The following is a 21,195-nucleotide window of genomic DNA, read 5'->3' as shown; positions in this document are numbered from 1 at the left end:
GCGTAATTTCATAACAGTTCAGTCAGTTGTATGTTGTCATTGTGTTTAAAAGGTTGTTTAAATGTGTACTAAGTCACACTTAACGCTACTTGGTTCCGCCGTCCCCGCCCGTGGAGCCTTCCAGAAGTCGCCGACAGACCTGTGCGGCTTGCAGCTAAGCCACACTCCAGGTTTTCATCGTAGAACTAATTATTTTTTCCTTTGAACACTTACTAAGTGTCCCAATCCCTCGATCAACATGTCCGCATTGGGGACACTGGCGTTCGATGAGTATGGGAGGCCTTTCATCATCATTAAAGACCAGGACAAGAAGACACGGCTATCGGGCATTGACGCCTTGAAGGTACAATGGGATAGCTAGCATGGCACGTTGGTTAGCCAGCAAGATACTTATATTACAGTACTTGCATGATGCCGAGTACGTCAAGGCTACACTGTATGTATTTATATATAAGGCTGTTGTTTTAAGTATACATTCAACTGGAAAGCTAACCTGTTGGTGCAGTAGCAACAGAATAGTATTAGCCAAATGATAAACCATCTGTCATGCTAACGCTGAGGCCCATGTGCTTTTTGTAAGGCGTTCAGCCGGTGGGTGTTGCTACACAGGGCTGTGTCTAAAATAGACTGTAAGGATGCACATCATTTCCATACTGAAATTTCAGCACTATCCCAGATGATAGCTTAAAGTTGTCTTTGATATAATGCACAAGAACAAGATCGTACTTAACATGGTAGCTGATATTGAAATGTTCGTGTTTTGCAGTCTCATATTATGGCAGCCAAGGCAGTTGCGTCAACTCTTAAAACATCTTTGGGACCTAATGGTGAGTATAAAGTAATGTAATGCAGTCATGTCTCACTTTCGCTGACCAAATTATAAATACGTTTTATCATTATAAATGGCTGACTGGGTGCACATGTCTAACTTAATATGAAATTAGATGCTGCTACTTTGTAAATTTGGTGGTCTTTTATAATGTAGTTGTGAGAGGCATTTCAGTCCTTTAGCAAAGCTTCCCCTTATTACTTTCTTTGAACCATTTTTTCCCCCCATTTTCATATTCAGGTCTTGACAAGATGATGGTTGACAGAGATGGAGAGGTGACTGTCACTAATGATGGAGCCACTATTCTTAGCATGATGGATGTGGACCACCAGATTGCCAAGCTTATGGTGGAGCTCTCCAAGTCCCAGGATGATGAGATTGGTGATGGAACCACTGGAGTTGTTGGTACGGGAAAGGAAGATGAGGGACCTGGGGTGCTTTTTATTGTCTGTAAATCTGGATTTACTGATTCTCACAACCTCATGTAAGCATAGATGAGGACTGAAAGGAGAAAGAAACTCTGCTGTGTGATCAGAACACCCTAAATTTGAGACAGACTAATAAATGTCCCAAGCCTTGCACTGGAAATCCTCCACTAGACCAAGATATAAGATTTCAGTGTTATTTTAGAGGGGAAATTATTGAGCGATTTTTTTTAAAATTCTAAAACCATGAAGATTTGTGTGAATGCATTTTATTCTGGATGGTATTCATGATCTTCAACAGTGAATTTGCCGCAGCTCTGATCAGACATTGGTGTTATTGGGTGTTGATATTGTTGTCTCACTGTATTTTCCTCATCAGTGCTGGCTGGGGCTCTGCTTGAGCAGGCTGAGCAGCTGCTGGACCGTGGAATCCACCCCATCAGGATCTCCGACGGTTATGACCAAGCCGCAAACATTGCCATCGAGCAGCTAGATAAAATTGCAGAGACCTTACCCTGTGATCTCAACAACACAGAACCGCTCATTGAGACCGCCATGACAACACTGGGATCCAAAATGTGAGTCTTGATTTTATTATATTGCCATAGTGTGGTTATCAAGAACCATCTCTTCTCTCTTTAGATTAGGTTTTGTTATTGCAAGTGGCTTTTATAATAATACTTCCATCAATTGGCATCAGTGAAAATATTGCATCTTAATTTTCTATTGTTGTCTTTCAGTATCAACCGTTGCCACAGACAGATGGCAGAGATTGCGGTAAATGCCATCCTCACTGTGGCTGACATGGAGAGGAAAGATGTAGATTTTGAGCTCATTAAGATGGAGGGCAAAGTGGGAGGCAAGCTGGAGGACACACAGCTCATCAAGGGAGTCATAGTTGACAAGGAGTTCAGCCACCCTCAGATGCCCAAGGTACAGAAGGGAAGAGGTCTCTCAGAAGGTCTCATATGATTGATCTCTATTTTCATCTTTGATAACATGAAATCAAATAGTTGACTGTGCATACAGAAGAATTAAGCCATACGATAGTAAAGTATTCCAATATTTTACCATTTTGTGATTGATGTAATTTAGTGATTGTTTGTTCTAAGTAGTTAAATGTGAATCTAATTACTAAATATGTATTATAAAGAGATCAAGAAAAATTGTTAAAAAAAACCAAAAAAACCAAAAAGAAAACAGATAGTAGTTTTAATTACATTCATACGAACACTGTTATTTGCCTTGTAGCACAGCAGCCAAATTCTAAAGCTTGTACTGCATTTTCCTTTTTTGTGACCACCGTAAGATAACAATGCTAACACCAGTTCTTCTTTCTTACCACTCAGGTTCTGAAGGATGCTAAAATTGCTATCCTTACCTGCCCCTTTGAGCCCCCGAAGCCCAAGACCAAGCATAAGTTGGATGTGACCTCTGTGGAAGACTACAAAGCCCTTCAGAAATATGAAAAGGAGAAGTTTGAGGAGATGATCAAACAGGTTAGTGCTGCAACATTGACGGTGCCAGGAAATTAATTCTTCACATATACATTGGCATGTGTGGTTAATTTTAAAACTTATATTTCTCTCTTAGGTCAAAAGCAACGGTGCTAACTTGGCCATCTGCCAGTGGGGCTTTGATGATGAAGCCAACCACCTTCTGTTGCAGAATGAGCTGCCAGCTATACGCTGGGTCGGAGGGCCTGAGATTGAGGTGTGTTTTCACGTCCTGCAATCAGTCATATGTTAACATTTATGGCCATGTGGTACACCTGAGGAGAAAGAATGAACTACAACTTTTTTGTGTTTACGGATGCAATGTCAAATGTGTATTCCCTGCAGCTGATTGCCATCGCCACAGGAGGGCGCATTGTGCCAAGGTTCTGTGAGTTGACATCGGAGAAGCTAGGCACAGCTGGCTTGGTGAAGGAGATCTCATTTGGCACTACAAAGGATCGCATGTTGGTCATCCAAGAGTGCAAAAATACCAGGGCTGTAACTATTTTCATCCGTGGAGGAAACAAAATGGTAAACACAAAAGGGACTTTTACTCTGTGCCAAATCTCCTGTGTATGTTAATCTGTCACTCTTGATTCACTTTTTGTTATCCATCTCATTAGATCATTGAAGAGGCCAAGCGCGCTCTCCATGATGCTCTGTGTGTAATTCGCAATCTGGTCAAAGACAACCGTGTCGTGTATGGAGGAGGAGCTTCAGAGATTGCATGTGCTCTGGCTGTCAACCAGGCTGCAGACAAAGTAAGAAGCGCTAAAATTCACAAACGTTTTAAAATTTCTGAGCAGTTGAATCATGGTATTCCTTTTTAAATTTGAGGAAATGTTACTGGCACACCTTTTTGGCAAGCTGAATTTTCAATCCACCGTTAGTATGCTTTCTTTTCCTGCTCTGAGCTTTTGTTTTTTTGTCCCCCTCCTCACTAGTGCCCATCATTGGAGCAGTATGCCATGAGGTCGTTTGCTGATGCTCTGGAGGTAATCCCAATGGCACTGGCTGAGAACAGTGGGCTCAACCCTATCAAGACCATGACAGAGGTCAGAGCCAGACAGGTCAAAGAATCCAACCCCTTCCTTGGCATTGACTGTCTGCACAAGAACACCAATGGTAAGGAACCAGCTGTCAAATAATCACAGCACTGCACTTAAATGTCAAAGCATGGTGACATTATACTGAATGGCATTTTTCCTTTGCTTCAACACAGACATGAAGCAGCAACATGTGGTCGAGACCCTGATTGGCAAGAAGCAGCAGATCTTGCTGGCTACTCAGGTAGTCAAGATGATCCTGAAGATTGACGACATCCGAAGCCCGGGAGAGAGCGAGGACTGAAGGCCTCCTCGAACACTTGAAGATTTCTGAGCTGTTCTAGAGGTTTTAGGCACTTCCCCGAGCACCATGTCCAAACCGCACTGCGTACTGCTATTTATCATTTGATACAAAATGTTCAAGCTGTTGTCGTATCAAAGTCACCATTAAAATGTTGGTCAGTTGACATTTCCAGACTCTGTAGTTCTGATTTCAAGCCTCCAATGCTGAACTTGAGATTATTGGTTCTTTATTTGTGTATTCCACATTAGGTGTACATTCCATTTTTATTTAACTTTAAAATAAATTGGCAAACTGAGGTCAACTATTTTATTCATTGGATAATCATTTCAATTTTTAGAATAAAAATGTCATACATTTGCAGGTTCCAGCTTCTTAAAGGTAATGATTTGCCATTGAAGATATCACTTTAGGGAAACTGATTAGATTTCTTCACAATGTTTTGGCATTTTGTAGACAGTCATTAATTGTGAATATAATCAGCATTTAATTTAATTCTTGAGTTCTTATGTAATCCAAACAATCATATTTGTGGCATAAGTGCTGCACAGTTTTGGCTTCACAATGAAAATTCTCATTTCATTAACATTAAAATCAGTTTGTCAGCACCCACACATGAACATCCAGACTTAAAAATATAAGCTGCACAAACAAATTTAGAAAGACAACTGGAAAATCACCAATCAGACTACAATTATTATTAACAGCCCCCATTCTCAGTTTGCTGCAAATAGCACCTTAGTCTACATTTGACATGATCAGGTAATCATCCTCTGCACATAGAAACATGATTCAAAGACCATTTGTGACTCCAGTACTGATATGTCTGACCCTCTTGTTTACATGTACTTGTTGAGCCAGTTGAGCATGTCTCTCCTGCCCTCCTGGATGTAGGGTTTGTCTTTGGGGTTGATGTCCTCTCTCTTGCGGTGGACAAACCCGTGAGTCTGGTGGGGAAAGATCTTCACTTGGTAATCCATTTTGCATTTCTCCTCCAGCTTTGCTTTAAGGGCATGCACCTGGGGAGAACAATGAAGCAAGGACAGGTTGTCAGTGGTTATATGTGATCCTGCATCATAGAAGTTCCCTGTACCATACCGCTTTTATTTTAAGAATCTTTCAATACTGGTGTTTTGTAAAATATCAGAAACATATGGACAATACCATTTTGTGCTGATGTACCAGGGCGTACTTCTCAAAGCTATTAAGTTCTTGTGAACTAACCTGGTCCAGTGGGATGTACTCATCATTTTCTGCAAAGAGGAACAACGTGGGACTCTTCAGGTCATACCTGTCCTCTCCTTCACGGACGATCCCTGCAGTGTCACATATGACCGTCATAAAACCACTCTGCCATCGAGACAAAGTTCTGCAAGCTTGTGATTCTGATCGATCATTTTGCGCCAAAGCAACGTATTCCGTGAACAAAGGTTGTCGATTTGTAATACTGCAATGTAATTAGGAATACACGGAGGCCTGTGACATACCGTACACCGAGACTCCAGTTTTGACCTCTGGATAATGCAGGGCAATGTGATGTACGGCAATCCCTCCCCAGCAGAAGCCCACCGTGCCAATGTGTTTGGCCCCACACTGCTTCTTCAAGAACCTCAGCGCTGCATCCACTTCTCTGTTGAAGAGAGCACAAAACGTGATCAGCAAGCCTTCAAAACACCAGACCACATGAAAACGCGACTGATCCATTTACCGTAATGTATGGACTAAGCGCACCTAAATATTAGAATTATACCCACTAAATTTAAAAAGAATACAACCTTGTACATATATAGGCCGCAATTGTCTATAAGCTGCAAATGTTCACGTTGTCAGTCTTTCTTTTGTTGTCGCTCTCAATGTCACTTTCATGTTGAGGTAAAATCCATAAATTAGCCGCATCATTGTTTAAGCCGCAGGGTTCAAAGTATGTGAAAAAGTAGCGGCTTATAGTCTGGAAATTACGGTAATAAGCACACAGATAAATGCAGGACATCTACGGCTGAAGACAACGTAATTTCGTCTTAGCGATAAACAGGCTTTCAGTTACTTGTTGATGTTTGTGGGCTTTTTGTCTTCAAGCCAAGCCATAAATGTGGACCAGTCGTCTGATGGATTCCACGGCTTCTTTCCCACGAAGAAGTCTGGACAAACAACACTGCTCAGAGCAGAACAATGGCAGAGAAAATTAGTGTTATAGGTCAAACTGGCCAACATAAGCATCACATGATCTACTCTTTCTTTTATTAACAGTGGAGTGATTTTTACTCACATGTATCCATTGGCGGCCAGCATGTCAGCCATGTATCTGGTGTTGGGAAGCTGCCACCCAAAGATGTCTTGTATGAGAAGGATGGCTTTGTCAGATGCACAGGATGGTTTCACGACATAAGCTTTGATGTGCTCTATCTGGACCTCCTGACCGAGCCCCCCATACTCCATCCGATCCCCAATGTCACAAGGGCATGGCTTGGCTTCATTTGCCATCTGCAGACAGACAAAAAAATTATAAAAAATTAAATTAAAATGTAATTTCGATTAAATTAAATTAAAAATTAATTTCTCTGGCGTTTCTCAGACGTTCTGGGAGTCACTGAAATATGACTGACCTTAAAAAGCATTTCCGCAACACAATGACACAGCACTTTTTAACAAATAGCTCTTTTATATCTCCTCGTCCCAGACAAAAGTATCTGAGAATCAGTTTGCACAGATCAGGGACATACCTTGTTGTTTTCTGATTTTCCGATGCGAGAGGCAACAATCTGGACTCTTTTTTGTCGGACCGAAAAGTTTCAGCCGAGTCGATCGCTGCAGATCCAGTTGGACAGATGTCGAATAATGAAGAATACCTGCAGTCACTTTCAACATATAAGCTGTAGGTCAACGCATTACGCAATTCCTTGGCAAACAGTCAGCACGTATGAGGTGAACTCTACATGAAAAGAAAATGCCATATCATCGTTACAATCATTTGAGTGCCATTTGAACATCAATGCTGATAGTATATATAGCTTTATTTCAGACTCAAGGTCCATAGGCAAGACGAACACAACAACAGACACACAACACATACAATAAAAGTGAATAAAGCTATAGAATAAAATAAAATTACATAGTTGATTACAGGATGTGAGTTGCCGTGATAGATCGTCCATATAATTATCATTAATAGTAGTCACAAACTGACGTATTTTTGTGGAACAGAATGAGTTCTTTCAGTTAATTTCGTAAGTGGATATCATTTTTTCACTTTCCTGTCTGTGTGGCGTTACTATGAATTATTGCAGTCAGGACAATTACTGTACTTTCGGTGTTTCTGGTCGACTAGTCGACCATACGTTAGGACCAAAGACTTTTGGTAATGTTAAAGCGTCACGCAAGTTTAGGAGACAATGTTTTCATACATTGCTTGCAACGACACATTGCTGCTTCCTAACAAAAGGCACCGCTGGGATTCGAACCCAGGATCTCCTGTTTACTAGACAGGCGCTTTAACCAACTAAGCCACGGCGCCGCTGGAGCGATTAGCAAATGCACAATATCTTCCCATTCAAGGCTGCTCTTTGAGTTTCTGGTTTTCATCAGACCAATATTTATGACCAATATTTACTTTGGCTTCTGGATCCGGACTTCGGTGCCACTCCCATAGTTGCACAAGCCAAATACTGGTATGGATTCTTTGAAAACAATTCAAACAACTTAAAGGGTTATTAAACACAACTGTGTTGTGGTTTCTGCTGTGTCGATCTGAGTCCTGAACACGTATTTTTCAAATATCTCCCACACGACATGCTCTTTCTTCCAAACAGACACATGATTTTGTAATGATATAAAAACGTACTGTTTGGCAGTCGGGAAATTGATTTGCGGCACAGTCACACGACTTGTACACATACTCAAACGGATGCTTTGCATCCAATATAGATTAGGATGAGCCAGTCCAGCTGAACCATGCTTTCAGGAGGAGTAGTAGTTAAAGTCGAATGCAATGTTATCTAAAAGCTGTTCCTTCATGTAACATCCTGCAGATGTCGTTGTTTAACATGTATGGATCATGGAATGGCTATTTGATACCCAGTTTCTACAAAAATCACAGTGAAAGCAATGAAATTAGAACACTTTCTACAATGTAGGTACATATATTCAGTTTATTGTATTATATCATTATGTAATTGATACTTAACAATAGAATTTTAGTATAGCTTTGGGTTACAGTCCACGGTTGTTATGGAAGTGCCGTAAAACTTGAGCCACTGCGGTAAAGTAAAACTGTTGTGACAGGAGCTTGCAACAGCAGCAGCAGCGGTGACGTTAGCCAGCTCAGCTAGTCGTTTGTCTGCCAGGTCTTAACTGTCATTTCAGCAACACGGAGGATGTTGCGCTTCTCACGTTTATTGTTTTACATTTAAAAATACAGCGTAAAGATAAAACCTGTTGTTTAGAGGTAAACACAGACTGGATCTAAGAAGACACGGCGAAGTAAGCGCTGGTGTTGAGTTAGTGGGGAAACCATTTTCAGACTGTCAATGCATCCAACACATAAGAGTATACTCGTCTCGCTAGCTTAACTTAGCTAGCCTAACGATATTGTCTGTTGCGTGGATGGGTTCGCTGTACAAGGTGCTTCGGAAACAAACTGTGACCGGTGCTTAGCGAACAACATGGATACCGCCGAAGAAGGTAAATAACCAACGGCCTTGCTTGTTGTTCACCGTCTGGGTTGTCCTAGCATTAGCTTTTTAAATGCATCACCGAGAGCCAAGCCTGCTCCTGAGCCGGCCTGCTAGCTGTGTAGCATAGCTTGTTAAACCTGTCAGTGTAGCAATGAGGTTCATGCAGGAATGTGGGAGATGACTGCTAAACGTTGTTATAACTCAACGGAGGTCAATACGAGAGCTTACTGTGAACCAGCAATGTGGTGAAGAGTGTGGAAAGGACTAGAAGTTACTGGTGATGTCATCAGTTTGCTGATGGATGGTCATTTAGATAAGGCTAAGTTTCTCCTGTAAACTCCTATAAAATTAATATATCATGCTTATCCAAGTGCACAACAGTAGTTACCGGCTTTATGCCTTTGGATTAGATTCACCCACTCAAAACACAGCTGTCTGGTAACACACCACAGTCTCTCTGCTCTCTTCTGCACATCTGTGGTTTGGGTGGGATTTGGTGATGGGTATCATGTTACATAACACATGTGTTTTTGTTTGTTTGTGCAGCGGATATTTGTCGTGTGTGCCGCTCTGAGGGGACCCCAGACAAGCCCCTGTACCACCCCTGTGTCTGCACTGGCAGTATCAAATTTATCCATCAGGAATGGTATGTTGACCTCCCCTCTAGCCCCCCCCAAAAAACAAATCTCTCTCCCTTTATTAAACCCTTACATGTGCACAGACACCGCTGTGAATAATTGTTGCCTTTTCCATTCTACAACCCTTTTTAATATTAACCCCTTCATATTCTCATAAATAAATATGACTTTCCTGTTCATGGCTGGAAATGAGATATACTGTCTAGAAGTGATTGTGAAAGTTTGTTTTAAAACCCAGTGTCATGTAAAGTGCATGTATCACCATTCATTATTTATGATAATTGCTGAATGGCTCTTTGCACATGAGCACAATATCATTAGCAGACCTAGCCAAGAAAGGTTCTTTTAAAAAGAAAAAATGTTTTTTATCCCATTGTCTTGATAACTAATGTAACGAAGGAATCTGAAAAGGATGCAGCACAAGTTCATCCTCTGTCCGATTTAGGTTGCACAGTATCTAAAAGTTGGTGCAGAGAGGGCATTTTACAGTCTGTGTTGGCAAAACTCGGCTCTAATAGTGGCTGATGGCTGTGCAACCTCCGCTAGTCGGCTTCTCACCATGTCACTCACTATTTGTTTGTGAGGATTGGGGGTCATGTTGGCCAGACAAACAATTGTTAATATATCAGCTTTTCAATGTCCACTATGGGTAGACCTCTAATAGTGTCCTAGGCTACTAACTTTAGGTGTGGAATGGGCTTAATGATATGATACCAACCCCTGCAGATGTTTTGACGCTTTGTTCTCAGCTGTCCTTTATGTGTGTCACTGGTTAGAAGAGGGTCAGGCATGTGGAAAACCCCAGGCAGAGGCAGAGGCCAGGTCTGGATTGTTCTGTGGTAATTGTTGAACCTGAGTCTGTATGGCCACCCCTACAAAACAATAACAGTATATTGTGTCTGGATGGTATAGTTGTATTGAGTGTATGCAGGCTGCGGCTAACCTTAACCATGTTTATCGTCTCTCTCTTGTGGTTACTTACTGAATAAAAATCAAATACAGACAATCAATGCTCAGGTCGCAGACACAGTTTTGTGCTAGAGGCTAAAATTTCAGAATGAGATGGTCAGCATCACAGTTACACGATTCTTTGAACGGATCAGGCAATTCCAGGTTATTTTGCAAATGACTCTCTTTAGGGATGTATACCAGATTATGTGTTACAGTTTTTTGTTGAACTTGGGTGGGTCATCTAGATGATATGGCCAGGTTCCCACAGAAATCCCAGTTGCAGCTATAATGTGGATTTCAGTACAACTTTCTGAATTGGACAAAAGAAACAAGGAAAAGTAACATAGCAGACATGAATGACGTAAGTTGAAGTGAAACTTAAGTATAGCCCTGTTCTGTGTAGGTCTCATGACACAGTTGATCAATGACGCCATATGCGTTGGAAGCGAATGATGCAAAGACTCCCTTACATAACCCGGTTGTTAATCTCAGAGACCAGCCTATGTCACAGTGAGCTAAGTTGATATGGGCAACATACAAGCATGAATCAGCCGAGTGATAACTGATACGCCCTTTTCGTTAAGCCTTTAATCAGATTAAATCAGTATTATATCTGGTTTAGTAATATCAAAAAGTACCCAAGTTATGAAAACAGATCTAAAAGTAGATAATCAATGCAAATATGTTAGTAGGTGTCCTTCTAATAGCATTCTGTGCAGGTTAATTAAAAAAAAAAAGTAAAAATAGCAGTAATATGCATTTTAAAGATGAGTTTTACTTGATCTGTGCTCTGCGTTCAGCTTTCCATGATTTCTCCACAAAGTAAATTGTGCAAAATTATATGATTCAAAACATAAAACCTTACAGCCAACATGTTGTAAGTTGTTGAATTATGTATTACTTTTGACCTTCTGAATGTTGCTTTACAGCTTGGTCCAGTGGCTGAAGCACAGCAGGAAGGAGTACTGTGAATTATGCAAGCACAGATTTGCATTCACACCAAGTAAGTACTCGTGACATTGATAAAGTATCCACTTCAATGTACTAAGAAGCCTCAAGTTTTCAAAACAAGCCTTACAGGTTGGGCCATATATTTCTTTTTTTGTTTCTATTTTTTTAGTCTGTTTAACGTGTAATTGAGTGTCTTTTCTTCACTCACTTCCCTCCTTCCTCTTCAGTCTACTCCCCAGACATGCCCTCACGTCTGCCCATCCAGGACATTTGCGCCGGCCTGCTGACCAGTGTGGGCACGGCTATCCGCTACTGGTTCCATTACACGCTGGTGGCCTTCGCATGGCTCGGAGTGGTTCCTCTCACTGCATGTGAGTAGCGCCCAGACGGACACAAATGCAGAGATAAACTGAATGCGTACAAAAGGCCATAGTGACTTTTCACATACTGGGTTACACCTTTCTTACAACTCTTATCAGCTTTCTTGATTTTTTTCATAAATGGATTCATTAGAGCAATGAGAGGTTATAGGTTTTATCTGATTTCTAGTTCATGAGGTTGTTTCATAGACATACAAGTGTATTTTATTATACTGTATGTTGATCCCTTAAGTATAGCTTGATATACACTTTATTGCCCCAGCATGAGTGTTAAGGGTCTCACATTTGGTGCACGTGTAGCACATGAAGTGACCATGACATCAGCTTTACATATTAGCTCATGTTGTGGTTTAACACCATCAAGGGAATTACAGCTTTAACACCACTGCATAACAGTGCTGTGGAAGAAATGTTGGCTATTATGTTAACTGTTACCATGCAGCATTTTTTGAAGCCTTTTGAATTTATATAATGCATTCAAATGGACACAAATTATTTATCTGTTCTCAGGTCGCATCTATAAGTGTCTGTTTACCGGCTCTGTGAGCTCTCTTTTGACGCTGCCGTTGGACATGCTGTCTACGTAAGTGGTGATAGCAACATCCTCCAGCAATACACACACCAGCATGTAAAATGAGGCCTATCTGTTCGTGTTTGTTCTCTTTAATTCCCCTTAACTTACTTTTAAAGGACCATTTCAATGTTTTAGCATGTTTATGTAAGTGTTTATGTTTGCGCTCCTGCAGAGAGAACCTCCTGGCAGATTGTCTACAGGGCTGCTTTGTGGTCACCTGCACGCTGTGTGCATTTATCAGCCTGGTGTGGCTGAGAGAACAGATAGTCCATGGTGGTGCTCCCCAATGGTTAGAACAGCACCAGCCGCCCCCACCAAATGCAGCCGGACAAGCCAATGAGGTACTTTAATGGTGGAGTTAATAATTCTACCATACTTCTTGTACCTCAGCGGTGTTCTTTCCTGTTGTGTACTTAGATCCAATCTTAACTGCACAGATACACTAAATCACCCTTACTGCCATGCATCCTTTCCCTTCACCTTCAGGCACAAGCTGCAGGCCAGGGGGGAGGAGCTGATGAGCCCCCCGCAGCCCAGCCTGCCCCTGCTGATCCGCCAGCCCAGAATGAAGCAGAGCCTGAGCCTCCTGATGTCCCTCCAGACCAGGGTGATGACCCAGAGCTGGAAGAGGAGGAGGGAGCAGCTGCTGAAGATGCAGACCCCAACAATGGAGCTCAAGGTTAGAATATAATAAGCAACTGATATTCAGTTTAGTATTGATGTCAGTTTTTTCTGGCAGGTGTTGCTGTAATTTTGCTCAATACTGATGTCAGAAAAGCTGTCAGGCTGCATAAAGTTTTAGTGTATCAGTATATATAAGAAGCATTTGTTTTAAAACGCATATTAGCATAAACTGTTCACTTCCTTTTTATCACATTTCACTGTGTTCTGCCTGGTCAGATTTTAGTTTTTAGAGATGTGCTGAAATTACCTCACAAATTTAAATTCCTTATCATCAGAAAACACGGAGAAAGTACTTTTTATGCACAACTGAAATGGAGCAGAATGTCATTAATAAACTGTCTCCAAGATTTTATTCTCTCCAGTAAAACCAATGAACAATACCGTTGTTAGTATTGACATTGACATGTACAATGGTTTCATTTGGCTGATTGCCAAGGTGTACAATTCATTTGAGAATGAATGTGTCAAAATGCCAACTGTAGCTCTCACATCCCAGTACTTTACTTTGGCTGACCGTTGATAATGGTCTGATTTGCAGCAGACTAGTCAAAATAGATAATGAATTGTGATTGGATTATGTAATATTAGCCAAATGAACGCAGTGGAAATCCTCATAATAACTCGCTCTGCACTTGGGGCTGAAATATTATCTCAGGACAGCATTTATTATAAACAATAACTGTCTTCTCCATATGTTACACTGTAATACTGTGGTCATATGTGACAAGCAGGATATGGATTTTATCAATCATATGTAATTGGACAGATACTTTTAAATTTCGTTCTGTTGTGAATGTGTTAGTCTTCACTGTATTTAAAGCTGATTTGTTTCTCTGTAGATGACATGAACTGGAATGCTTTGGAGTGGGACAGAGCGGCGGAAGAGCTCACCTGGGAAAGGGTAAGGGTAACATGACTTTACTGATCTCCAAACAGCCCCATCCTTACTAAACTATTTGTGCAACTCATAGCAGAGGTGTTTCTGTTTGTGTTATACACACACTGTGCACACAAAACATTTTCCTTGTCCCTTTTAGATGCTCGGCCTGGATGGTTCACTGGTGTTTTTGGTAGGTCTTTACATCTGTAATTGACAAGTTATGTTTTTTACACCACAGATGACAGGTTTTGGTTGACCAGTGTTTTTGTCTTGTAGGAGCATGTTTTTTGGGTTGTGTCTCTCAACACTCTTTTCATCTTGGTCTTTGGTGAGTAGACTAATACAAAAATGATCATAAACATAAGGACTGACTCGATTTGTGTGATGATTAAAAGTACAGAATAACTTTACACATCTGTGGTGATATTCATCAGGGGATTAAAAGCCTAAAAGGCTTATTTCAGTTGTGGCCCTCCAACATTATATGTCATTGTCATTATATGATCCTGATTGTCTTTGTCGTGCTGATATCTCAAACTTGTATCTACTCTCATCTATTATGTGATTTTATTTGTCTTTTGTAGTTTACATGCCACAGAGTGATTATGTCCTCTTTATTTCTATTTCAGCATTTTGTCCCTACCACATCGGCCACTTCTCTGTTGTGGGTCTTGGCTTTGAGGAATATGTAAGAAACTGCTCTCATCACTTCAACCTTACTATGCAACATTGTTTCTCTTGAGCTATCATTAATTGTTTGACCACAACCTTTTTTTTCCAGGTCCAAGCCTCCCACTTTGAGGGCTTAATCACAACCATAGTGGGCTACATACTGCTGGCCATGACGCTCATCCTCTGCCACGTATCCTTCTGTTTTACGCCATCAGTCCCCTGCACTCTAATATTACAAGGGCAGACATGTGAAATGCATTCTGTTTGTGTGTATGTAAATATGAGTGTTGATCCTTAATGGCTGTCTCAGGGACTGGCTGCACTGGTCAGGTTCCAGCGCTCCCGACGTCTCCTGGGAGTCTGCTACATTGTTGTCAAGGTAAGGCCTCAAAGTGCGTTTCTGCTTTGTGTTACTTATGTCCTCATGTCCGGCCTTGGTGGAAATATTCACTCACTGACATTTACAAGCTGAGCACAACACTGGATCTGAGAGGGTTTTTTGTTTTTACAACCACACCCAGAAGCTGACAGATAGCAGTGATTTAATACATATGACCTAAAAATATCATGACATTTCTTAAGCAACCCTGCCAAATCTCCCCTCCACATTACTGCATTTCAACACCTTTTTAAAACAAATTAAGTTTTCAGATTATCTACATACAAAGTAAAGTCTTACCAAGACATGGTTCTGCTTCCATTACAGGTCTCGCTGCTGGTTGTCGTGGAGATTGGTGTTTTTCCACTCATCTGTGGCTGGTGGCTTGATATCTGCTCTTTAGTAAGACTTTTTTGCTCTCCTTCCTGTTCAGACTTTTAGTATGCCTATTTTACTCTGTTGAAGTGATTTAATACTTGTTTTTGAGAGCCCCGGCTCCTCCAGCTCTTGTCTTCTTTTTCTTATTAAACTGGCATGATGTTAAGATTTGGAACCAAGCTTTAGACATTGTATCATTGTAATGGAAAGGCTAATATTATTTCTCATGCTTGGCTGATGTAGTGACAGATACTGCACTGTAAATACACTATAAATAGTGATGCATGCTTTCCTGAAATAGTAACCATTTTTTCTAGCTGCCTGAAAAGGTTCCTCCAGTGTCACTGACAGCCAATCTGGCTTTGACATTTCAGTGGATGCTTATTTATTGTTTTAACACAAGCTGCTGAAATGAGAGCATTTTCAACCCTGTGGAAGCACCTGTCACATAGCAGCTGAAGTGGCTTTTAACAGGGCTGTTGGACACAGAGACAGAAACAGATGCTGTTGATCACACGGTTCATATTAACAGAAAAATAAACTGGCTTGGACCTCTGGAGGGAGTTGCATAGACGCATATGCTTCTGTGTTGGGACTCTCACTTTCCTCACCTGCAAGTCTCTGCATGTGAGCGAGACTTCACATTTTGATGCTAACTAGCGTAGTGACGGTAAAACCAGGTCCGTCTCCACCTCCAGTGGTTCCCTGTGCTACTCACTACAAGCTAGCGGGTATGTTTCCACAAGCTAACCGAGTTCCCTCAGAGCAGGAGGAGCAGCTTACTGTGCAGAAGGGAACCTTTTCCCTCCTGCTCTGCTGCAAAAAAATATGTAACTTGCAGGACCTAAAATTAAGATTTGTTCAATTTAAAGGTAAATAAAAAGAAAGAACAACATTAAATCAAAGAATGGGACAGCACTGGAGGAATCTTTCATCTTGCATGAAAATTGTTAGCATATTTTTTGTCGAATTTTAATCTCTTAAAACATATGGCGTGTGCAAATTTTATTCATTGCACTTTTTATCATCCAGCCAACTGTACAGTCACTGAATATGAGTCAGTCTAAATGCTGTCTTCCTCTCCTCATCCTGCAGGAGATGTTTGATGCCTCCCTGAAAGACAGAGAGTTGAGTTTTAAATCAGCCCCTGGTACCACCATGTTCCTTCACTGGCTTGTGGGAATGGTCTACGTCTTCTACTTTGCTTCTTTCATCCTCCTGCTGAGAGAGGTAACATCCTGACAACAAACATTTACATTTTTGTATATGATAACATCAGAATTTTAAAAATCTTCTACAATGTTGTTTTTTGTCCATCAGGTCCTGAGGCCAGGAGTGCTGTGGTTTCTGAGAAACCTCAATGACCCAGATTTTAACCCGGTGCAGGAGATGATTCACCTGCCCATCTACAGACACCTGCGGCGGTTCATCTTGTCTGTGGTGGTGTTCGGCTCTATTGTGTTGCTCATGCTGTGGCTGCCCATCAGGCTGATCAAACTACTGCTGCCCACCTTTCTCCCATACAACGTCATGCTCTACAGGTACCCAGCAGACATAACTAAAATGTAAGCTGTGGAAATAAGCTGTGTAGAAGCTGCTGCTTTGTCCCTCTAAAATCATGTATGAGACAACCACCTCCACGGGCCAAATAGCCACCACTTCCTATCACAGTGAATGTTGAAGAAAAGAGGAAATATTGACTGTATTGTTAACATGCAAGACTGATACAGACACAAGAGGAACAAGAGAAATCAGACACTCGAAAGTCTTAATTTTGTCAAGTCAGCTCAGAACAGAAGTCTTAAGCACAAGAAGTTTTTCTGTGTAACCAAGTGTCTCATGCACTGGCAAACACTGTGGAAATGGCTTTTACTGACCCTGTCCATCTTTTGCCTCGCAGTGATGCTCCGGTCAGCGAGCTGTCTTTGGAGCTATTATTACTTCAGGTCGTGCTGCCGGCTCTGTTGGAGCAGGGACACACTCGTCAGTGGCTCAAAGGCCTGGTCAGAGCCTGGACAGTCAGTGCTGGATATTTATTGTAAGTTAATAAGCTTGTATACACATCTGTTTTCATGACTTGACCACACACATTGTTTTACCAAGCAGCAGATTTTTTTTCGGATTGGCACTTTATAACCAAATACGTCTTAATTTCCACAGAGACCTCCACTCCTACCTCCTTGGGGAGCAGGAGGACAATGATGCCAACCAGCCTGTGAATAACAACAACAATAACAACCCTCCTCCTGGTCACCATAACAACAATAACAACCCTGCTCCAGCTGTTGGTGAGGGGCTGCATGCAGCCCATCAGGCCATCCTGCAGCAAGGAGGACCAGTAGGATTCCAACCTTACCACAGACCGCTTCGCTTCCCATTCAGGGTGAGAAAGTCCCAACATTCATGGCTGAGGAATCAAATCTATTATTGTTTTATGTGTTTTTCTTTTTTAGCATACATCTTTTGTTAAAGTTTACACTTCTTAGATGTATGCATTCCAGCTGATTCATTGAACACTTGCGGTGGTTTCTTAAATACTACAGGCTGCAAAACCGCACAATCACAATCTGTACTTGAGACAACTAGATCAGTTTTAGTAAGAGAGTCTAAAACAATATAATTCCCACCAAAAACTTTCTATGCAAACATATAAAGTTTACCAAATATTAATATAGACTAATTTTTATTTTCATTCATAATGGAGTGTAAAAGAGAAGCTGTGGGCTTTTTTTCATAAAGATTTTGTTTTTTAAAGACTAGGGCCACCTTGTAATTGTGGTTTTCTGTTCAAATTTAGAAACACTTCAACACTGAAGGTAGCACTTACTGTACATCTGAGACCATAAACTCAACTCCAAATGTAAAATACAGTTTAGACACATTTCTGCAGTGTTGCAGAGAAAGAGTGAATGAAAATCAAATAACTTTTATTCTAAAAGTGTCCTCTTTTCTCCAGATTGTGTTGCTTATAGCCTTCATGTGCATCACTCTGCTGGTGGCCAGTCTGGTGTGCCTAACCCTACCAGGTGAGACGTGGTTGAATAAAGCGTAGCCAGTAATTTTCTCCTATGTAGATCCACACCCAAACCATAATTAAAGGGCAAATCTGTATATATGCATGTCTCTGCTGTTGAAGAAGTTCTTTTAAAGTTCTGGCTCAAACAGTAATTCACTTCCACGCCTTAAGATCACTGCACAGTTGGAAAAGGTTGAATAGAGGTCATGTTTTTCTCACGTGTGTTTCAGTGTTCACCGGGCGCTGGCTGATGTCCTTCTGGACAGGAAGCTCCAAAATCCACGAGCTGTACACGGCAGCCTGTGGTCTGTATGTCTGCTGGCTGTCTATTCGGGGAGTCACTGTGCTGCTGGCCTGGATGCCCCAAGGACGCACCGTCATCATACACAAAGTCCAGGAGTGGACTCTCATGGTATGCTTCACTGAACAGCGTCTGTTGTTGCCAAACACCAAAAGTGGCTATCATAGTGGTATGGTGGATAGCTGTTTTAGACCATGAGATTGTCTATTGTCTAGAGTTTAACTTACATTAAATGTTTTATTAATGTTAAATGGTTGGCTGCTAATAACAAGCTAATTGGCCATATCCAAAATTTACAGGCAGCTGCTTAGTGGTAATATCCCAACCTTGTAGCTTTAACTCGATTCATTAAGTTTGGCGGTGCTGCAACAGTTTTGTCCCACGGAGGAGGAAATTAGGAACCATCAAATGGGAATAAATCTTAAACTACCACACTTTTACTGCTTTGTTTGTGCAGATTCTGAAGACACTGATTGTAGCTCTGCTGGTTGCTGGAGTCATCCCGCTCCTACTGGGCCTGCTGTTTGAGTTGGTCATTGTGGCTCCACTCAGGGTACCCCTGGACCAAACACCCCTCTTCTACCCTTGGCAGGTATGACTGTGGGTCTGTGTTGTACGTGTCTCTTTCCCTCTCCTTCCCTTTAGTGGGTTGTTGTTGTTAGTGTTGTAATTTTTCCTGTATGCTGTTTATTGACAATAACCCATTGATCTGTCTGTTTTCTACAGGACTGGGCTCTTGGAGTGCTCCATGCCAAAATCATTGCTGCCATCACTCTCATGGGCCCTCAGTGGTGGCTGAAGACTGTTATTGAGCAGGTGCATTTGAGATGGATATCCATTCATGTTGCTTTTAATTGTTAGTCTCTCAACTGGACAAAAGCAAACACGCACACCTAATATGTTTTGGTGGTTAGTCTAAATTTCAGCTGCAGAAGCTGTGTTAAAGCTCACCTGTCACTACACTACCACTCCTGTGGTAGCTGACTTTACATTCCACATTGTCATTATCTGTATAGTGTAATAACTGTTAAACCTTGTCTTTAGGTTTATGCAAACGGAATTCGCAACATCGATCTCCAGTTCATCATTCGTAGGCTGGCAGCTCCGGTCATCTCCGTCCTGCTGCTGTCTTTGTGTGTGCCGTATGTGATCGCGGCTGGCGTGGTGCCTGCTGTAGGTGAGTGTCTGAGTACACGTGCTTCAGTTATGAAGCTTATTAGTTTAAATATTGTTATTTTGCCTGTGAGTTTGTTAATTTCACCTACTCAGTTCATCTCCTGGAGCTCTGGAGCATTACTCTGTCCTGAATAATGCATACAGTGTCTGCTGAAAAAAGGACACAGGTGATGGATTGACCTTGTTCACTTAAATCCACTTAAAAGTGTGCATTATATTAATCCTGTGAAGGTGCAGTTAATTAGCATCGACCTACAGAGCTGTCTGAAAAATATATGTACCTTCTTGTGGTGACCACTGCATCAGATAATGAGACATTCACTGAGCCAGTCTATAATCAAAGTGCATTACGCTTTCAGGAGTTACCCCAGAGATGGAGATTCTGATGCAGAGGAGAATCTACCCCTTCCTCTTGATGGTGGTCTCACTTATCGGCATCCTGTCCTTCCAGATCCGACAATTCAAACGCCTCTACGAACACATCAAGAACGACAAGTAAGGATCTTTTTAACACAGATTAACACAGTTGGTTAATTGTGCGTGATAACCCTTTGTGTTATGGTTGGTGATCAGAGTTTAGGATGGTAACTGTAAAGACAGTTTCCAGTTTAAATACTGTAACGTAAAAACATCTGATGCAATTTTTTTCTGTGCTAACTGGAGTTCTGTTGCCAAACTGAACTAAAAGGTTGGCACTAAGGACTATGAAATGTTAATTAATGCTTCAAAGCTGTGAATCAAAAGGGAATAAATGTAATTTCAGTGCTGCAAAGTCTGAAAACAATAAGATTCCCAGCATAAATATTCTCATAATCTTTCTTTACAGGTACCTGGTTGGACAGAGGCTTGTCAACTATGAACGGAAAGCTGGAAGAGCAAGCTCAGTCCCGCCCTCCAACCCCGTTGCAGAGTAGATTTTTGTCACACGTTGCTACGTTTTTTGCACCTGTTACCCTGTGTACACCCCGTCTCCCCATCGCCCTCACCCTTTTTGATTTTTAACTCAGTCCGTGGACTTCGATCCTTTTGAATCTCCAGTGGATTTGATGGATGTCGCTCAGTTGTTTTTTTTTTTTAATTCTTTTTCACGACCCATGCAAGGCGGGACGGGCGGGTCGGAAATGTATAATAATCATGGGACAGCTGAGTAAATGCCCTCAGAGAAGCTGCAGAGTGGGCAGAAGGGTGAGGGTCAGAAGGTCTGATCTGAAGCTCAACATCCGTATTGTTGTTCATGCCTTGCTTTGTAAAGTGCTGCCTGTTAATTGTACATGTGTAAATACTTAAATGCAGACTTTGTCTTAAAAAGAAAAAAAGAAGAAACAAAAGATGGATATGGATTAATGCGATGACCACTGTACATCTTAAAAGTGTATGTATAATTTATTAAATCAAATTGACAATTTCTTTTTTGTTGTATCTGTTCTCTGGATGAACCAGTTACTCTA

The 21,195-nt window shown here is 41.4% G+C and overlaps 3 protein-coding genes and 1 non-coding gene across 4 annotated transcripts; 2 read left to right on the top strand and 2 right to left on the bottom strand.

The window, feature by feature from the left end:
• Positions 1-16: 16 nt before the first annotated feature.
• Positions 17-4,263, top strand: cct5 (chaperonin containing TCP1, subunit 5 (epsilon)). The gene is made up of 11 exons (XM_046371030.1): positions 17-343; positions 767-827; positions 1,070-1,234; positions 1,634-1,832; positions 1,995-2,187; positions 2,604-2,753; positions 2,848-2,967; positions 3,096-3,281; positions 3,374-3,511; positions 3,695-3,875; positions 3,973-4,263. The coding sequence occupies exons 1-11, from the start codon at positions 239-241 to the stop codon at positions 4,098-4,100; spliced, it is 1,626 nt and encodes a 541-aa protein (XP_046226986.1). The 5' UTR covers positions 17-238; the 3' UTR covers positions 4,101-4,263.
• Positions 4,264-4,392: 129 nt separating this feature from the next.
• On the bottom strand, positions 4,393-6,976 carry cmbl (carboxymethylenebutenolidase homolog (Pseudomonas)). The gene is made up of 6 exons (XM_046371032.1): positions 6,818-6,976; positions 6,364-6,578; positions 6,142-6,249; positions 5,585-5,727; positions 5,322-5,413; positions 4,393-5,116 (listed from the first exon to the last, which is right to left on the bottom strand). Exons 2-6 carry the CDS (start codon positions 6,576-6,578, stop codon positions 4,937-4,939), a joined length of 738 nt encoding a protein of 245 aa, XP_046226988.1. The 5' UTR covers positions 6,818-6,976; the 3' UTR covers positions 4,393-4,936.
• Positions 6,977-7,534: 558 nt separating this feature from the next.
• trnat-agu lies at positions 7,535-7,608 on the bottom strand. Its single transcript has one exon. It is a non-coding gene; the product is annotated as a tRNA-Thr (tRNA).
• A 764-nt stretch (positions 7,609-8,372) lies between these two features.
• Positions 8,373-21,152, top strand: LOC124049693 (E3 ubiquitin-protein ligase MARCHF6). Its single transcript, XM_046371614.1, has 25 exons — positions 8,373-8,774; positions 9,314-9,413; positions 11,286-11,359; positions 11,535-11,678; positions 12,198-12,270; positions 12,434-12,602; positions 12,748-12,940; positions 13,785-13,846; positions 13,983-14,015; positions 14,102-14,153; positions 14,455-14,513; positions 14,607-14,687; positions 14,808-14,876; positions 15,204-15,278; positions 16,350-16,484; positions 16,575-16,795; positions 17,155-17,292; positions 17,415-17,637; positions 18,211-18,280; positions 18,501-18,682; positions 19,029-19,163; positions 19,298-19,387; positions 19,616-19,748; positions 20,107-20,242; positions 20,574-21,152. The coding sequence occupies exons 1-25, from the start codon at positions 8,756-8,758 to the stop codon at positions 20,659-20,661; spliced, it is 2,754 nt and encodes a 917-aa protein (XP_046227570.1). The 5' UTR covers positions 8,373-8,755; the 3' UTR covers positions 20,662-21,152.
• Positions 21,153-21,195: the final 43 nt, after the last annotated feature.

Source organism: Scatophagus argus, chromosome 18, assembly GCF_020382885.2.
Source record: "Scatophagus argus isolate fScaArg1 chromosome 18, fScaArg1.pri, whole genome shotgun sequence".
Lineage (NCBI taxonomy): Eukaryota > Metazoa > Chordata > Actinopteri > Scatophagidae > Scatophagus > Scatophagus argus.
Note: the sequence above shows the minus strand (reverse complement) of the source record. Positions and strands in the feature narration are given on the sequence as shown.